Here is a 19,416-nt window from a genome sequence, read left to right as displayed (position 1 = left end):
TCGGACCCCAAAGCACTCGCCAGGAAATTACTCGGCGGGCTTGCTGTGCAGAAGTCGTGCAGTCTTGGCAATAGTCGGTCCCTTGAGGTCTCGTCGCACTCACGGTTCTCAGCTTGGCTGTAGAGGTGAGTAGAGGTCGGAGGTGCCAGGGAAGCCGGGTCTTGTCGAGCTGGGCAGTCGGATTCCGCAGGAAGGACTCACAGCAGACCGCAGTGTTCTTGCGATGGTGCCTGCGGATGCAGGGTGACTACTCCTTAGTCACAAGGGAGAAATCTTAGGAAGAAGTCTTGAGTTCCTTTCGTGGAAAGTAGTTTCAGGATTCAAAGATGATCTAATTTGGAAGGGGGCCTGCTCCTACCTTTATCTGAGAAAAGGGGGCTGGCACGCGACTAGGTCCTGCCCTATGGGTGGGACCAGGAGGGGGGGGGTTACACCCACTTCCTTGGCGGGCTTTTCCCAAGCTCAGGGTCTGGAGTGTCCCTGGAACTGGTTCAAGCCGGCCTATGCATAGTGAGCACCGGGGTGCCACTTGCAGTCACCTTCCTCTGAAGCCCTGCCTACCTAGGATACACAAAATCCTGTCTGGGACGGTGCTGGCACCGCCCCTGGCAGGAAACCCTTTGTCCTTATCTCCTGCTCTGGGAGGACTCCCAGCAGCAGGAGGGCAGACTTGTGTCTCGGTGGCAGCATCCATTTTGTGGAGCTGAGGCTCTGTTTGACTTTAACCGGGGTTATGGGTTACATACATGTCGTGTCCCTCTAGAAGGGTGGAATGCTAACCCCGTCGCCGGAATTGGCGAGGGGTTAGTATTCCAATTCGTATGACACCTTACTCGACATGTTTTGATAAAGCGATACCAGAGTTGGCATATAACCGCGAGGATTATAATGCACTTAAGAGTATATGGTATGCGATATCATGGAAACGGCTAAGGGATAGATCCCGAAAGCCGCAGACAGGCTCAGCTCATGCCAGAGCACCATCTCACACGATTCCAGGCACTCTGCCTTCAGGATTGTTAAGGCCTGCCATAGGAGTGACTGATAGGAGATCTGTGTGTCCATTTTAGGGTTAGATATAGGTATACTATATCTAAAGCAAAGGGTGAGTACACCACCTTGCCCCAGCTGTCGTGCAGCGGTAACTGCAAACACAACAATGATGGACAGAATGTGGATCAGCTGTCGTGCAGCCAGTTGTGTCAGTTTAGTTAGTCAATCCAGGGGTGGCACAATACATGCTTCAGCCCCTGGGAGACTTCTGGGTGCACCTCAGCCCTGGGTACAGGGACTTGGAGAGGGCCCAGTGCCAATTCAGTACCTGAGTACAATTTGGATAGAGAGAACAGCTAGGCTGTGGGTCTGATTAGCAGGCCCACAGCCAGGGAAAGTCGTAAACCAGTGCAGCAAAAAGCAAAAATCTGGGTGATCATAGGATTGCAGACCCTACTCTCCTACATGACCCCCCCCCCCCCAAACTTTGGGACAATAAACTAACCTTGACCAGGTGAGTCTTCTTGCTCTAAGTGGAAATACCTGGAGAGCCCATCAGCATTGCTGTGATCAGTACCAGGTCTATGCTCCACTGTAAAATCCATCCCCTGTAGGGAAATGGACAACCTAAGCAGTTTGGGGTTTTCACCCTTCATCTGATTTAGCCACAAGAGGGGCTTATGGTCGGTCTGAATGGTGAAGTGAGTGCCAAACAAGTAGGCTCTCAGCTTCTTCAGGGCCCAAACCACAGCAAAGGCCTCCCTCTCAATAGCTGACCAATTTTTCTCTCTGGGTGTCAACCTCCTACTAATGAAAGCAATAGGCTGATCATTACCATCAAAATTCAGTTGAGACAGAACAGCCCCCACACCCAACTCAGAAGCATCTGTTTGGACAATGAATGGCTTGGAGTAATCTGGACTCTTTAGGATAGGTGCTGTGCACATGGCCTGCTTTAGGTCATTGAATGCTTTCTGACAGCTTGCTGTCCACTGAACTTTCTTTGGCATCTTTTTGCTTGTCAGGTCATTAAGAGGGGTCACTATGGACCCATAATTTCTGACAAACTTCCTATAGTACCCAGTCAGGCCCAAGAAAGCTCGAACTTGAGTCTGGGTGATTGGAGGAGTCCAGTCCTTGATGGCCTGTATCTTACTCTCCAGTGGCTGAACCTGGCCTCCACCTACAAGGTGGCCCAAGTATACAACCTGTGTCTGCCCTATCTGGCACTTTGTGGCCTTGATAGTGAGGCCTGCCTTTTGCAGAGCCTCTAACACTTTCCTCAGGTGGACCAGGTGATCCTCCCAGGTGGAGCTAAAGACAGCAATATCATCAAGATATGCTGCACAGAAGTCATCCAGCCCAGTGAGGACTTGATTCACCAACCTTTGGAAGGTGGCAGGTGCATTTTTCAAACCAAAGGGCATTACCACAAACTGATAATGCCCACCAGGGGTAGAAAATGCTGTCTTGGGTTTGGCCTCCTCAGCTAACCTGATTTGCCAATACCCAGCTGTCAAAACAAATGTACTTAAGAATTTGGCAGAAGCCAATTTATCTATAAGTTAATCTGCTCTTGGAATTGGGTGGGCATCAGTCTTAGTGACTGCATTGAGGCCTCTGTAGTCTACGCAAAACCTCATCTCTCTCTTACCACCCTGGGTGTGAGGCTTTGGCACTAGAACTACTGGGCTAGCCCAAGGGCTATCTGAGGGTTCAATGACTCCCAGCTCCAACATTTTCTGTACTTCTGTTTTGATGCAGTCTCTAACATGATCAGGCTGTCTGTAGATTTTACTCTTGACAGGCAGACTGTCCCCAGTGTCAACATCATGGGTACACCAATCAGTTTGGCTGGGTGTCAGAGAGAACATATGTCTGAAGGATTGCAGAACTTGCCTGCAATCCTGTTGCTGATGTTCAGTGAGGCTGCCACAAAAGACAACACCATCAACTGATCCATCATCAGGATTCTGAGTGAGCAGGTCTGGGAGAGGGTCACTCTCTTCCTCCTGTCCCTCATCTGTGGCCATGAGCAAGCTCATGTCCTTCCTGTCAACATATGCCTTGAGCCTGTTAACATGGAGCACTCTGAGAGGGCTCCTGGGAGTTCCAAGGTCCACCAAGTAGGTAACCTCTCCCTTTTGCTCAATGATGGTGTGGGGCCCAGACCATTTGTCTTTCAGAGCTGCTGGGGCCACTGGCTCCAGCACCCACACCTTCTGTCCTGGCTGGTACACAGTCAGAACAGCCTTTTGGTCATGCCAAGCTTTTTGAAGTTCTTGGCTGGCCTCAAGGTTTTTAGATGCCTTTTCCATATACTCAGCCATCCTGGAGCGGAGACCAAGTACATAGTCCACTATGTTGGTTGCAGGCTTTTTGAGAGGTCTCTCCCATCCTTCCTTCACCAAACACAGGGGTCCTCTTACAGGATGCCCATACAGAAGCTCAAAAGGGCTGTAGCCAACCCCCTTCTGTGGGACCTCTCTGTAAGCAAACAAGAGGCAGGGGATCAGGACATCCCATCTTCTCCTAAGAGTTTCAGGTAGTCCATGAATCATCCCTTTCAGGGTCCTGTTGAATCTCTCAACAAGCCCATTGCATTGTGGGTGGTAGGGTGTGGTGAACTTGTAGTTCACACCACACTCCTTCCACATTGCAGTCAGATATCCTGACATGAAGTTTGTACCTCTGTCAGAAACGACCTCCTTAGGGAAACCCACTCTGGAGAACACTCCAACTAGGGCTCCTGCCACTACAGGTGCTGTAGTGGTCATAAGGGGAATAGCTTCAGGATACCTGGTGGCATGATCCACCACCACCAGTATAAACTTGTGCCCTGAAGCTGTCTGGGGTTCCATTGGACCAACAATGTCAATCCCCACTCTTTCAAAGGGAACCCCCACCACAGGTAGTGGTATGAGGGGGGCCTTTGTTGTGCCACCTGACTTACCACTGGCTTGGCAAGTGACACAGGAGCGACAAAACTCCTTGGTATTCTCATTCATATGGGGCCAGTGAAAGTGTGAGACAAGCCTGTCCCAAGTCTTTGTCTGACCTAAGTGACCTGCAAGGGGAATCTCATGGGCCAAGGTGAGAAGGAAACCTCTCAGAGACAAGGGGATGACCAGCCTCTTGGTTGCACCAGGCTTGGGGTCTCTTGACTCAGCGTACAGGAGTCCATCTTCCCAGTATACCCTGTGGGCACCTGTGGCATTCCCTGCAGCCTCAGCAGCAGCCTGCTGTCTGAGGGGTTCAAGGGAAGGGCAGTCTAACTGTGCCTTCCCCAGGTCTGCTCTGGAGGGTCCCCCTGAGCCCAGAAACTCAACTTGATCAAGTTCAAGCTCTTTAGGCTCAGTTTCCCTCAGTTCTCTCAGATCAGCCTCCTCAGAGACTTGATCCTCAACCTGGGGCAAGGGGGAAGGCAAAGCCTTAACCCTACTGCTCTTCTTCTTGGAAGGTGTCTGGTCCATAATTTCAGGATCCAGCACCTGTTCAGTGGGGCATCTTCTGGCCTGTGACCTAGTCACAGCAAGCACATGTGCTGGCAAGCCTAACATTTCCATGTGAGTCCTCTGCTCCACTTCTGACCATTGTGATGACTCCAAATCATTGCCCAACAAACAATCAACTGGGAGGTCTGAACTGACTACAACTTTCTTTTGTCCCTTCACTCCACCCCAGGAGAAAGCCACAATTGCCACACTATGACTAGTAGTGACATTGCTGGCATTGGTCACCAGGAAATCAGTACCTGGCATGATCTGTCCAGGGTCCACAAAGTTAGGTGTCATCATGGTGACACTGGCACAAGTGTCCCTATAGGCCTGAGCCATTTTGCCATTTATCAAAGGTGTCTGCCTGTATTTGCCCAAAGTATTGGGACTTATCTCAGGGGACATATCCATATCCCCTGTACAGACAAGGACAGCCTGAGTGAGTGTGCCAACTAAGTTGTCAGACCCCTCAGTACCCAAGGTTAACCCAACTAATGCCTTGGGAGGTACACTACCACTACTGACTGTACTAGGGGGTGCAGTTGCCTTAGGGGCTGTAGTGGCAGGAGTTTGTCCTCCTCTTTTGGTGCACTCACTAAACCAGTGAGATTTACTTTTGCAGTACTGGCACCACCTTTTTGACTGGCCTTCTTGAGTCTTCTTCTTCTGGGAAGCCTGACCCCCACCCTCTTTGGTTTGTTGGGGACCTGGTGAAGACTTCTGGTCATTTTGTTCATTCTTAACATTACCCTTCTGGTCTGCTTTCTTCTGACCACCCTGGTTCTGGTTCTGGTTCTGCTTGATCCTTGTCCTGACCCATTTGTCTGCCTTCTTTCCCAATTCTTGGGGAGAGGTCAGATCTGAATCAACAAGGTGCTGGTGCAACAACTGGTTCTGACAATTGTAATACAATCAGGAGATAGTGACATCGCATTGCAGTATTCCTTGTTTCACCATCAATGACACATTTATCTTTACAATAGCAACACATTCCATGTCTAAGCCTACCCTATTTCCCTTATAGGCCTCTATATCTGCTAGGCGCCCCATAGCTTCTCCCATTTCATCGGGCACTATATTAAAATCTTATTACTTCTGATCTCGATTTTACCCCATACTTAATTAAAACTGGCCTTATGACCTTGCACCTAATTCGCATAAAATATAAGCATCCCATTAAAATGTGCACACTAGAGATCTTCGAATTTAGTCCACAGCCACAATTATGTTCTTTACGATCTACTAGGAATGCAAATCCAAGGTTTAACCCTAACTGAAATTTCAGGAACTCTCCCCACCTTACTGAATTTGACCTCCCTGAAAGACCATAGAAGGTTGTACAGTTCTGCAAAGAGTTTATTAGCCACTGGGTGGAACTCTTTGGATCTAGGTAACTCAAATCACTTGCTCTAGATTATATAGCACACTTTTCCTTCAACTCCTTTTTTGTGTTATTAATAAAGGGATTAGCTTTTTAAAAAAAAATTACAATAATTAAGCGAGAGGGCATGATCGTTAAGACGGCCTCTCGTGTGTCTTGCCGAACACAACTAACTCTGGCAGATTTCCTTCATGCATGGCTTTGATACTTTTCTTTTCAATCACATTTGGATTCTACACCGGAAGTGCAAAGTTAAACTTGCTGATGATAACTGTTCCAAGAAGTTAGCCCAATTTTGCCACTGACTGCTTGTACCATTGTAGATGGGGGAGGCTTAACAGTTTTCTTTATGGCAGTTACCCTCTATTTTATTCCATTCACATCGTGATCCCAAATGAATGGTCTCTGCACCGTATAACATTTGCGAGGGGACCATAGCCTTATAGGCAGTAATCATCGGGATTAATGATGGCCCACCAAAATTGCTCACATTTCTTTAAACCTCCCACTGATGTCGGTGCTCTTATACCCGAGGAGTCTAAACACATTGAGTTTCATTCTTCTGTTTGTTGCCTATTGTTCTTAATTGAAAAGCATGGTCCAAGCAAGAAATTGCAAGATGAATTGGTGTCTACAGCTGCAATATGAAGGCAAACCAATATCTGTTCGAAAGAATAAATAATCATACCACCAGAAGCACGACACTCATTGTGGCAAACTCTTCCTATGCTCCTGAAACATTTGAAACACTTGTGTAGTAGAAACACAGGCAGCCCTGTAGTGATCTTTTAATGCATTTTCTGATGTTTTAATTGTAAACCAGAGTAGTTTTCGAGAAGTAAAAAAAAAATATATTCCGATCTGAGATTAAAGGGGTAACATTTTAGAAATACCATTAATTGGTCGATCCTCGGTATTTCTGAATCAAATTAAAAAAAAAACAGCTCACTATTGTGCCAGGGAACTTCATCTCCTACCATGCTGTGCTGCTGCATAAATGAATGTGCCACGCTCTGTAAAGCTTGCTGTCACAAACATGCATGAAGTAGCCACCATTACCCAACACAATGCCCTGAGAGCACTTTGTAGTGAAAAGAAAAAAGGCATGAGGTGGCAGAATAAATTGAGAAATTGTGGGGATTCTTCTGCCACCACTGATCTACCCTGTGTATGTCAGATATGTTTTAGGGCGGTGTTGGGTGTTACAACATAGTGTTTTCTCCGGAGTGCTGAACTGGGCTTTTTTGCAGGAACATGATGCTTCTGTTATTGGGCGCTATCTAGGAGGAAACCGAGGAATTATGTCTGCGGCTGAGTCAAGCTTCTTTAGCAACTCACAATGCTTTATTCACGTGGGCAACAATAGATAATGTGCATAGAGATCCGTATTAGCAGTCTTTGAGGTAGCAGTACGAGGAAGAATTGATGGAGGAACTATGCAATGCTAAAGGAAAAGTTTTCAGGTTTGGAAGGTTAAGGCTGAAGTTGTGACTTAAGAAGATGGCAAGCCCCTAGCCTTCAAACAGACTAGGGTTTCTGATGGATGAAATGAGCAGAAGGTTTATCAGCAGTCTACTGGTACAGCAACTAAGCAGTAGTTCTCTGCAGATTTTCTATGTAAACATTGAACAACCCACAAGAAGGTCTTGAGGGAACCCATTGGGAACTGTGATCTTATTACATGGAGGCCTGGAACAGAATGAGAGGATGGAACCTCGATCCTGGCTTGGCCAAGTAGTGAGGGTATATACAAACATCCACTGTGCAAGATGGTAAATGCTACGTGTTGATCCAGGAGCACTAACCAAGCTGTTGGTGATCTTCCTCAAACCTAAAGCCACATGGCTTATTTTTAGTGTTTTTTTTTTCCTCCTCATCCTTCCAGATTATTATTGTGTGCATGCGTTGGACATGTGGTTCTGTTTGCTTCTCTACTTTGTGATGTTATTGCTTTTGTCCCTTTCTGCCAACAGATCTTTGGACCAGACGTGGATCAGAAACAATTTTTTGAGGGGACGATGAAGCAGGTGGTAAAGGAGGCACTGAATGGACAGAACTGGCTTGTATACACCTATGGTGTCACAAATTCAGGCAAAACTTACACTATTCAAGGTATCTCACATCCCCCTTCCAAATACCTATTTCAGACACATTGAGGCATCGTGCTCTGCTTTCAATATTTATGCGTTTCATTGTGCTTTTCCTCCTCCTTGAAGAGTGAACCATGCCAGCCTGGAGACAGGTGGTCCAAAGCCTTGTTCGTTTACATATCCCATTCTCCCTCTGTACTCTCCCATCCTATTATCTGGAAAGTACCTGCCTCACTTAGTAACGTTTTTTTGTTTTTTTGGGGGGTTGTTGTTAATGGGACGGTACCCCGTTTGAGATGTTGACAGCCTGTTGGATAATGTAATGACCAAGTGAAAATACCAGCATACCATAGAATGACAGACCATACCGTACAGTGAGGCAGTACCACTCTGCACTTAGACAGGCCAAACCATACCAATTCAAGTTTGATTTCATTGATTTAGATCTCAATATATACAGTCCTAAAAGATTTCAAAACCCTAAAACAATCTCCATATAAATATGCTGCTAATACATTGATAAAAATGATTTAATGCATTTTTACAAACTGCGGCACAAATTTAATTTGGAGGTGATTTTGCCAAGGCAATCAGATCATTAGTTTTAAATGCACTGTATTTAAAACAAAGGTTTTAAAAAACGCTTCTGTGCTTCTAATACTGACTTATAGGGACACACTAACAATTTCATGCTTAATATCTTGAGCCCCACCTTTACATAGATCACATACACCTAAGTTATCTCTTGTCTGACCAGGTTTTTGTAAAACGTAATGGTAGAATGCGCAGTTGTAGCATGAATAGAAGACTCCTAGTACTATGGTCCAATGTAAACTTCAAGTATCCTTGGTTCATTGTAAAAGAAAGGCTATTAAAATAGGATTTGTACATGTCCAACTGGGGACAATGGGGGATGTCCAGTGAATAGCTTAATCTGGCCCTTGTATTTTTCAAGAACAATGTTAATTTTGCTGGAGTCCATAATTGTAGATGGGTGATCGAGCATTCAAAGTTCACTAGGGCAATCTCCAGATGAAGGATGAAGTAGGCGTACACACTTAATAATAAAGTTTTCGATCTTAAAAGGGCTATCAAAGTGCCTTCAGATGCATGGAGAAGGTTAGATGTCCATCTAATCACTTTGCATCAATTAAGGATTCTTAAGCCTGTGGCTGAATGCAGGGGTTAGCAAATGGGTGCACGCTGAAGGGGGGTGAGAGTTTGAGACCAGTGCTCCTGCTCCTGGTTCCTAAATTATTAAATCAGTAAAAAAAATCCTCTTTAGATGCCTCTCAGGCTCTCAGCCTAAGCCTCCAGACTGCCCCGCCTGGCCCTCCGACGGCACGTGGCAACCCTGGCAGAGAAGGCTGGGTGATAGCAAGAGCCCTGGGGGCCTGGTCTAGGCCCTGATGTCGTGGTCTCTGGCGCTATTGGCGGCGTGGTGCATGAAGAGGCTGAAGCTCCGGTGCTCCGCAACAGCTTGGCTCAGTCAACCACCAGAAAGCAGCTCACTGAGCACCATGGTAGGGAGTCGTTAACTGGAGCGGCCTGCTGCCTGTGTGCTCCACGCTGCTGCCTGCTATGTCTGGTCTTTCCCAGTAAATTCCGCCCACATGGTTCTGCTTCTGATGAGATGTTACATGGTAAGCATGTACCATACTATACAATAACTGACCATACTGTACAGTTAAGCACCATACCATAATAAACAATGACCGGTTATACCATATTATACAATGACAGTTTATCCATGCCATAAATTGCCAGGTTGTTTCATACCATATTATACAATGACCACCCAAACCATACTAAACAATGAGGCCATGCTATACGATAGCAGGCTATTCCATACTTTATATTGACTGTCTATATCTCAGCATGCTATATGATGACCGGCCAGACCATACTATAAATTGGCAAGCCATACTATACAATGACAAACCAGACTATACCATACAATGACATGCCATACCATGTAATACTATTCAAAAGAACTTAAAAAATTAGAAAAGCAAATAGAACTTGCATAGGCGAGACCTATTGTTTTTGCCATTGCTTGCTGCATTGCATTCTACAAATTGGGTTTGGTTCTTGTTTGTCCTTTTATGAGGTGTTGCCTGGTAGACATGACATTTGGGGGTACTGCCTAACATGGTGCTGTGACATTGTTGCTTATAAGTATGACATGCTGCCAAAAGTGTGAGACTAGACTTTTTTGGAAATGTGGAAGCTTTCCATCTTTTAGGTGTTCCTTTTCATAAGGCACAAATTCCCCTTGATGTAGGTCCCAGAGGTCCCCTAGTTAACTACTATAAGGGGTCTACTCAGGAGTGCCATAGATGAGTTCACAGAAGCACTGTTAAGCAGTCGGTGAAATCATATTGGGAATCTAACCAGGAGTACAGAATCTCAACTACTGCAAGCACTGTTAATGTAAACAAATCAATATAAATGCATGAAGGTACAAACCCTAAAGGCACTGTTATAGAACTATGGGGTACTATGTGGAGTCAATCCTGCGGGAGGCACAAACCCTGGAGACATATCTAACGTTCCCACAGGGTGAATGAGTGAGGTACATAGGACATAATCCGCATAGGAATAATAGTGGCACGTCCCACTAAGACCAACATACAACACAGTGCAAAGGTATATGGATCTGTTCAGCAGAGGTGGTCATGATGTCTACAATGTTAAGCCTTACATGGGGCTGGTAGTTGGCATCACACTGTGAATGTGTTCAAGCGATTTATCTGACGTTAAGGGTCCTTTAATGGATCTGTTACATGCATGAATGAATGTTAAATGGGAGACTGGGATAAACAGGACTTGATTCTCTAGTTCGGGCGCTGTCGTTCTGGGTCCTCTGTGTTCTTGGTAAGTAGATACACTGTATGTCTATCGATTAAGATAGGTTCGGATGGAGTTTCTGCCTTGGCAGTTCGGGCTGCCCTGATGCTATTGGAACAGGACCAAGACTGATTAGCATATGTCAGAGTTTAATCTGAGTTAGCATGGTGGCAAAATGGGTTGGAATGTTACCCAGGGCGATTGCCTGAGTTTAGACTTAATGCAAGCATTCCTCCCATCACTTTTCTTTTTGTGTGTTTCAGGGATAGAACACTGCCTGCCTAGGTGACATCTTAACAGTTTATAGCTGGTAAAATAGGTTCAGGCTCACTCACCTCTCATACAGCCGAGTCAATTTTTGTGCTTTGTCTCTGATGAACACTAGTGTGCTTTCTGGCTTTTTGCCTCTAAAATGTTTTTCATTGTTTCCTGCTCTTTCTCCAGAGGCCTCTTTAGAGCATCATTGCCTTGTGGGCTGTAAAGGCAGCTTATGTTTGTATAGAGTTGGGTTGTCTCAAACTAGAACATGCTGGTTTGACATTTTTACAACCTGTTATGCATCACTGATCAATTTTATTCTAACCTCTCCATTTATTCTCTCTAGGGAATAGTAAAGACGGCGGGATCCTGCCCCGCTCCCTTTCTCTGATCTTCAGCAGCATTCAGGATCGCTTGCATAAAGGGACAGATTTGAAACCTTCTCTCTCCAGTGAAGTGGTGTGGTTGGATAGCAGACAGGTCCGACAGGAAGAACTGAAGAAAGCAGCACTGCTCTCCAGCCTTCGAGAGGTGAGAGGCTGCAGCTCTAGCTTATTTTCATATTGTTGAGGTGCTAGGAAGCATAACAAGGTATCCCTGAAATAATGCTATCCTGTGGCTGAATAATCAGACTAGTTTACCCCAATGTTAATCTTACTTTCAATTATCTGAGTCTGTAGTGTAACAATTCGCTATGACCTTTCTAAATAGGTCTGTTAATGAGACAGTCTCTCCTAAATGCAGACAAACCCCCAAGTTTATAACTGGTAAACCTTACTGCATTTTAAGTCTGAGTTCTACCCTTTCTGGCGCTACTTCGATCATGGTGGTCAGTAGGATATATAGGATACTGTGTGGTAGCCAGGCCCTTGCATGATAGATGTTCGACTCACCCCATCCTTTCCCTTCTTCCCTAGTTAAGGCCAGATCAGATTGAACTCGCAATTAGTTTGATTTGGGTGTCTGATAACGTGATATGGTCCAAACTTGTTTGCCAGTGCATCTGCTTTCTATCACTCATATCAACTTCATCCCCAACTAAAATTGATCACCCCACCATCCACTGAAGCCACCATTGTCTGGTTTTAACCTTGTGGAACTGGTGACCTGGTATGTGTGAACAAGCTATTCTTAGCAAAAGAGGGATGCTCATATTATTATTAAGGTAGAAACCTTTCATATGATCACACTACCTTAAATCGTGGAGTGTTGAAATGTGTATAACATCTAGGTGTTTGTTTGCGCATTCCCATCCAGGAACAGCATCCATTGGTTGCTGAGATTAAGGTCTGTGATCAGCTTTATCGATCTAAGTGTCTACCTGTTAGTAGATGTTTACCAAGTTTCTCCCTGTATTGGTGACCCAACATCCTCGGGGTGTCTGTGTTCTACACTGTTGAAACCGGGGTTTTCCTTCATCCAGAGGTCGAACTGTCTGTTACCTTTCAAAGTTTTCATTTTACGGGAGTAGTGATTACCCCATTTAGGGGTCTACCATCTCCTACCTCCAGAGAGGGTATTTAGAAGCAGTCTGTAAAACCTTTTTTGACCTATCCTTACTTGAGCTTGGTGTTGCCTGAGGTCATTGGGTCTAATGACCCGATTTTATCTATGTACTACCATTGGCATTTCATCATTTGCCAATTCTGCATCGCTGTCTCGCCAAACCTGGGCTCTTTTGATTTGCAGACTGTTATTGGAGCAACTGGCATGACTTAGTAAAACTGTATTGCAACTTTTTGGTTCTGCTTTTCTGTTTTCTGGACCCCTCTTTCTAGTGAGCTTTCCGCTAGTACTCTTAAGCCATGCAACCTCATTAGAGGTGCTCCATGTTTGAATTGTCAACAAAAGTTTCCTGTGAAGTCGAGGGTAAACCCCAAAGTTTGCCTGCCTTTCTTTGGAAGGGTGGCTACTGCAACCTATACACAACCTATGTGCTGACTGGCAATGATGCAGTTTGATTCTAATCTAGAGGCGCATACCCTTTTGTATGTCTCTCCAGTTAAAGGACTTTGTGATAGCCATACCCGAGAGACCTTACCATAATGTTTCGGACTCAAGTGATCTTTGATATGCAAGTGAACTGGCTAGAGGTGGGAACCAGTGGGACCCCCGTTTATGTGCTGCTCATGAGAAGGTCTCGTGTGTTATGTGAGTGTGCTACATCATCTCCGACCTATTTGGCTGTCTAGTCATATAATTGTGATATATTCACAGCTGACCTTGAAAGTGGTGGGTCTGCACAGTCCCTGACCCATTTGGTGCTCTTAATGGCGCCTGTGCTCCCCAGAATGATTAATAGTCTGTCTATTGTAACAATCTGAGTGTTGAGTCCTGTTATTTTAGTTGCCAGTCATTCTGATTTCAAGAACTGTTGCTCCTTGTGGTTCTTGAGATTTTTACTTTTTTAGTTGCGGTCTGGACCTAACCCTAAAGAACCAGGGTACGGTTGGTCATGGTTGGATCAGTGACTGAGTGTTCTGCTACTGGAACAACTTAACCGCTGTTGGTGATTGAGATTCGGTCCTCAGAGAGAAAAAAGGACCTTAGGGAGATCTACAGCAATAGCTTCTAAGTTTTTGCTGTTCATGCAGTGTTGTCACAATGATTCATTTTGGTTAAGACCCAGCTATTCTGTATTGATCATGATATGTTGTGTATAGAGGTATTTGGGGGATCACGCATGTTTGTGAGTTGTGACTTTCCAAGCTTTTTATACTGCAAGAGACTAACAAAGCCCTAAATTGGGCTGCGAGAGTTTGAGCATTTTCTTTAAGTGGGTAAAGAGCAGGGTAGTTTCCTTTTATGTGAGCTTTAATAGTTTGTTACCCTCTCCGGTCCGATCTCTCTAGTTTTAGGGGCAGCCAAGCAGGCCCTCCTGGCCAAGTGGGGCTCACCCGATATCCCGACTAAGTAAGATTGGCTCCACAGGTTGTGGAGGTGGTGGGGATGGAAAGGATCACATCGGGGATCAACCACACACTGACCAAATTCGATAAGACTTGGGGATCTACTGTGGCATACTTATCTTCAGAATTCTTAGAGCTTACCTGCCCCCGATATCTAAGAGTCCTGCGATTCCCCACGACTCCTATACCGGACCCGGCACTCCCTCAGAACGACAATCCGCCCTAGACCCCTACCGAGTCATAACACAAGCTGTGGGTGGATTCCTGTCCTCTATCTCCTCTGTCCCTCTGTCTCCTCTTCACCTTCTTTCACTTCCTCCTTGTCTCTTTTCTTTACTCTTTAATAAAGTTTGACTTTGAATAAGATTCTCCCCGCCGGCCAGTGGTTGTAGGTGGGTGTATTGTTAATATTTGCAACACATTCAATAAAAACAATTTAAAACATAATAGTTTCAGATAAGTTTAGTAGCAAGCTCTTGGTGTGCATATTCTGGCTTGCTATGTTAGGGTGTTAGTCTTGGACCCTGAGTAACAGTACATGCATGTTTTGGACTGCTAATGTATTGACAAGGTTTGTTCTGTAGGGTCTGGTCACTGGTGTTGATCAGTGGATGCTAGTGTATTGGTCCTGGGACTGTATTAGTTACCCTGTAGGTTTAAATGGTCCCTTCAGTAAGCAAAGAAAGTGGAATGTGACCAGCTGAGTGATTTACTTTCACAGGAGGAGTTGTTCACACCCCTGAAGAGGAGCCTCAGCACAGATCCACCGACCAACAGCACAAGCTTTGACAGTGGGGTGGCTGGTCTTTCTTCTACAAGTCAATTCAACACTCAGACCAACAGTCTGCTTGAAGGTATGTTTGAGGCATTCAGTACTATGTTGTCAATAAGGGGCATCACTCCCTGCCAACATTTCGGAGTTGGAGGTGAACACTACCCTGCGTGTATGGTGAGAGTGACTTTATTTTGTAAGGTGGTAGGGGGGATGATTGGGGGTTGTGTCTCTGATATCCTGTCCCAGTGTTGGGGCAAGTTTGGTCAAGGAGGATTTGTTTACAAAGTGCAGTTGTCAGGATGAACTATGACAGCCCTTAGAGGTCAAGGCGAATGGCACCCACTTTGTGATGGAGCTGTTGGGCTGGGGATAACGGCAGCAGGGCAAACACGACTCTGGAATTGCCTCAAATTATCTTAAGTGTGTGCAAGTACATGAGTTTGGTTTCATTCTAAGGTTATGTATTGCATATTTTTGTGAAGCATACACTATCCAGGATATAGCTAAGATCTGGTATGGTGTTTTTCTCCTGGCAGGAAGGAGGTACTGCGGGCTAGTGTAACAAAAGGCTACACCTGCCTTGGCTAGGCCTGAGCAGCAGCAGACAGAACTTATTTGATCTAGCTTGCATCTCTGTTGGTCGAATCCACCGTGAAATGCACTTTTTGTGGATGATAGAACTTTTTGTGGCGAGGGGTGGTATTTAAGACCCTTGTGAGAGTGGATACAGCTCAAACTGGTATGGTCATGGGAAAAATGCTACTGGCCACCTGTCTCTGAACTATGGAATGTTCCTACTTGCCAGTCTGCCTGTGCCTAGTTCCTTTGTCTCTGATCCCCAGATACGAGTTCTCGCTGGGCGTACTCTGATGCCGTCTCCCTCGAGGAGCCAGATGAATCCCAGTTCTCCATTTGGGTTTCCTTCTTCGAGATCTACAATGAGTTCATCTACGATCTGCTTGATTCTGGACCAAATAATGGCAAGAGGCAGAGCCTACGTCTGTGTGAAGATAAGAATGGGAGTCCATATGTCAAAGGTGAGGACTTGGATATTGGGAGGGGGCAAATTGGGACTGCTTTCTTGGGGTTCTAGGCTTTCTGTTATAGAAGAACGGCCTGGAGAGGGGTCAAATAAATGTCTGACTTAAGAGAGACTGGTGTATAGTGGGGCAGCATTTCACAAGGATGAGCCACCTGGTCGGGAAATTCTAAAGGTAAAGTCCTATATGATGCAGCTCCGAAAGGGTCGTGTGAGAAACGTGATGTACTAATAGCTAAAATCAAGTGCAGGTCAGGTACAACATTGTGAAATCGTATGGGCCAAGCATAGACTTAGTTGAGGCGTCACTATCCAGCTCTGACATGGGCTGCTTATCAGTGAAACTATGAAGAGCTTTAGTAGTTGAACCATCACATAATAGATCTGTAGAGATACTGTAACCGTACCTCTTCCACCAGACCTGAACTGGATTAATGTCTGCGACGCTGATGAAGCCTGGAGGATCCTGAGAGTCGGTCGAAAGAACCAGAGTTTTGCTAGCACCCACCTGAACCAGAGCTCCAGCCGCAGGTGAAAGGGATTGTTTAATTTGGTGGGCTGGAAATAAGGTGGATCTTTCATTCCTTTTGTTATTGTATAATGCTCTCACTGGCTTGTTGCAAGTTCTGAGCGCTTATAGGGCCAAGGGATTAGTTATCGAAGCACACCATGAAACGAGGGAAGAACAAATGGGAAAAAGACAGTTATTGTAGCTGTATGCTTGATGTCTTAGGAAGTGGTTTGTGGCTAGCTATCCAAACAGGAGTTTAAGATGTGGTGCCTTGAGAATGGAAGGATGTTCACCAAACAATTTGTGTATTTCAGTGGATCCAAATGACTGGGAATTACTGTTTTTGGGGTTGTGCAATATTGTGCAACCTGTAAAGAGTTAATTGCTGGTGTGATTGGTTCTTTGAAGGCAAAGAGTATGGCAGTTTGACTGATTGTGTCTCCATTGGCACATCTATTAGTATAATCTAGTTGTTAGGTGGTTGATGCAAAGGTGGTGGAAACTATTCTTTTATATAGTGGCCTGTGAGAAAAAGGACTGTTCCATTGGAGACTAAACTAATTGGCATTTGGCGTGTGCCGCAGTTTGAGGCCAGTAAAACGAATGTACTATGAAGTAGAGCTCCAGTCAGAGGGGAAGCAATCTGTGATTGAGAAATGGGGAACAGGGTGTTCCTCAGCTGAAACCAGCCTCCACCTGCAGGTAATGTGAGGCGGCAGGGAAGGCAGTGAATATCCTCATGTTTATCAGAGCTGCAGGAAGTAGGGAGCAGGTGCTCTTGTAATGGTTGATGTGGGATGTAGGGTTTCAGCCACAAGTGAAAACTGTAATGCTTATTTAAACCAGGGCAAAAACGATGGTTCTGGCAAGAGAAGGGGGTTTTGAAAACATATGAGGACTGGTTCTGTTGAACCAAAATTATAGCTGTTTGTCAGGTGGTGAAGGGGATAAAATCTGGGATGAGAGGTTCAACCCAGATGATAGGAATTGGTAGCATGAGTATGTGTATTTGGGTAGCATAGTCCTACTGTATTGTTTGGTGAGGGCATGATTGAGGTGAGTTTCCTGTGAACAGGCTGGGCCAATGATCAAAATAGCTGCTTGGTGCCAGAGTGTTACAAAAGGGGGTGGTGATGGACGGAGCATCTGAACCAATCAAACACTCACACCCAGTCAACAGATCTGGGTTTGCTCCATCCCCGTTCTTTAGCCCACTCTCCACCCCAGTTCAGACATGGCCATATGCAAATCAGTCTGACCCTGTGCCTCATGGGAACAGTCCAGCCCGAACTGCCAAGCCATGCCTTCCCTGGACCGGAATCAAGCTTCCTAGGACCGGTTTCTGGCATTCCAGCCGTCTTCAGCCTGGCTTGCTTGAATCCAGTGGCAAAGTGAGCAAGGGACTCAACGCCTGAGCATACCATGCCAACCTATGGCGACAAAGCGGTACAAAAGGCCCAGATCTCTGTAATGGGGTGAATGTATGACATTGTTCTGCATTCTGTCCATCAACTGTTGTTTTTGCATTTGTCACCCCGAGTGGGACGCGTATGCTCAGACGTGAGTCCCGTGCTCTCCACACCACTGGAGTCAAGCTATCCTGGCTGAAGGCGGCTTATAGCCAGAAACCGGTCCTAGGATGCTTGATTCCGGTCCAAGGAAGACATGGCTTGGCAGTTCGGGCTGGACTGTTCCCATGAGGCACAGGGTCAAGGCTGATTTGCATATGGTCATGTCTGAATTGGGGTGGTGTGGTGAGCAAATAAACGATGGATTTAGGCCCAGATCTCTGTACTGGGGTGAATGTATGACATTATTCTGCATTCTGTCCATCAACTGTTGTTTTTGCATGGTGCCAGAGTGTGGCATGTGTGTGGCTAGCGTTTTCATCTAGGGGTGTGAATCAGAGCAAACATTTGCCCATATGTCTAAAGCAGCATGGATGGGAGAAGGGTTCAGTTGTACCAAAAGAAACGTTGTGGGAGCATATCCAAGATGGCGTCGCTAGAATGTCTCTTAAAGGGAGGTGTGGTGTGCGAGGGGCTTGTGGTTTGTAATGAGGCACAGCTTGTGTTCTCTTGGCCAAGATTGCATCCATGTTGGTTCCTTTTCCCGTGTGAAACGGATCAGTAGGTGCATGTGTTAATATTTCATAGTAACTTGAAGTATTATTTTTACCTTACAGTCACAGTATTTTCTCCATCCGGATCCTACATCTTCAAGGAGGGACCGACTTGGTGCCCAAAATAAGCGAGTGAGTTAACACAGGACTTTGTGCAGTTCCGTAGCCTTAAATTGTGTGTTAATGTTTTAGTATCTAATAATATTAATTTGTTTTAAATCTAATATCAGTTGCATGTTCACTTCTTTCCCAAATTTACTTCACACACCACTGTTCTTGGTGAGGCTTTCTTTCCCCTTCGCCACCTTTTAAAATGTCCATCCCTTCTACCTCCTCTTCACTCACTTCTCCCTTTTTTGTAGGCTTTCTCTGTGTGACTTGGCTGGCTCAGAGCGCTGTAAAGATCAGAAGATTGGGGACAGGATGAAAGAAGCCACAAATATAAACACATCGTTGCACACATTGGGCCGATGCATTGCTGCCTTGCGCCAGAACCAGCTACAAAAGTAAGTGCATTTGCACCTGGCAGAGCCAACAGCAGAAAGTATAAAATGGGCATCTATAACCTGGTATTTGTGGAGGGCCGTGGATGCGGGTTTTTTTGGGGGGGGAAGACTGATTCATTAAGGTACCGGGGTGCCTAAAAACGACCTTTCCTACACCCAGTGACAGACCACTCGCTCAACCTCTCCTTTTAGAAACTAGAGCCATAACTCATTCTGATGATGTTAACATGCCTAAATTTGGGGTCATTGCTTTCCTTCAGGTTCTGTCAGCTTATGGCCAGTGGTCAACAAAATCCGCTACACATAAATGTTAGGGAACTTCAAAGTGTTTCTGCCTTTAATTTTTCATTTTTATGTAAGGATCTGGACGAGCAAAGTGACTTCCAAGTGTTATGATTTGAAATGGAGGCATCAGCTAGTTTGTTGTCCATAGAGGCAGAGGGTAACTTCTGTTGTCCGCAGAGGGTAACTCTGAACAAAATCTC

The 19,416-nt window shown here is 45.5% G+C and overlaps 1 protein-coding gene across 4 annotated transcripts in view; it reads left to right on the top strand.

Moving 5' to 3' along the window:
- KIF20A (kinesin family member 20A) overlaps positions 1-19,416 on the top strand; it is a 190,295-nt gene that overhangs the window by 85,422 nt on the left and 85,457 nt on the right. For all 4 annotated transcript variants that reach the window (XM_078652718.1, XM_078652720.1, XM_078652717.1 and 1 more), the window contains exons 5-11: positions 7,845-7,983; positions 11,416-11,600; positions 14,700-14,832; positions 15,596-15,790; positions 16,212-16,323; positions 18,489-18,557; positions 18,788-18,931. In XM_078652718.1, coding sequence (XP_078508844.1) covers positions 7,845-7,983; positions 11,416-11,600; positions 14,700-14,832; positions 15,596-15,790; positions 16,212-16,323; positions 18,489-18,557; positions 18,788-18,931 — 977 coding nt within the window. The remainder of the gene's footprint in view (positions 1-7,844; positions 7,984-11,415; positions 11,601-14,699; positions 14,833-15,595; positions 15,791-16,211; positions 16,324-18,488; positions 18,558-18,787; positions 18,932-19,416) is intronic.

This window comes from Lissotriton helveticus, chromosome 7 (genome assembly GCF_964261635.1).
Source record: "Lissotriton helveticus chromosome 7, aLisHel1.1, whole genome shotgun sequence".
Taxonomy (NCBI): Eukaryota; Metazoa; Chordata; class Amphibia; order Caudata; family Salamandridae; genus Lissotriton; species Lissotriton helveticus.
This window is presented reverse-complemented; position numbering and strand designations above follow the sequence as displayed.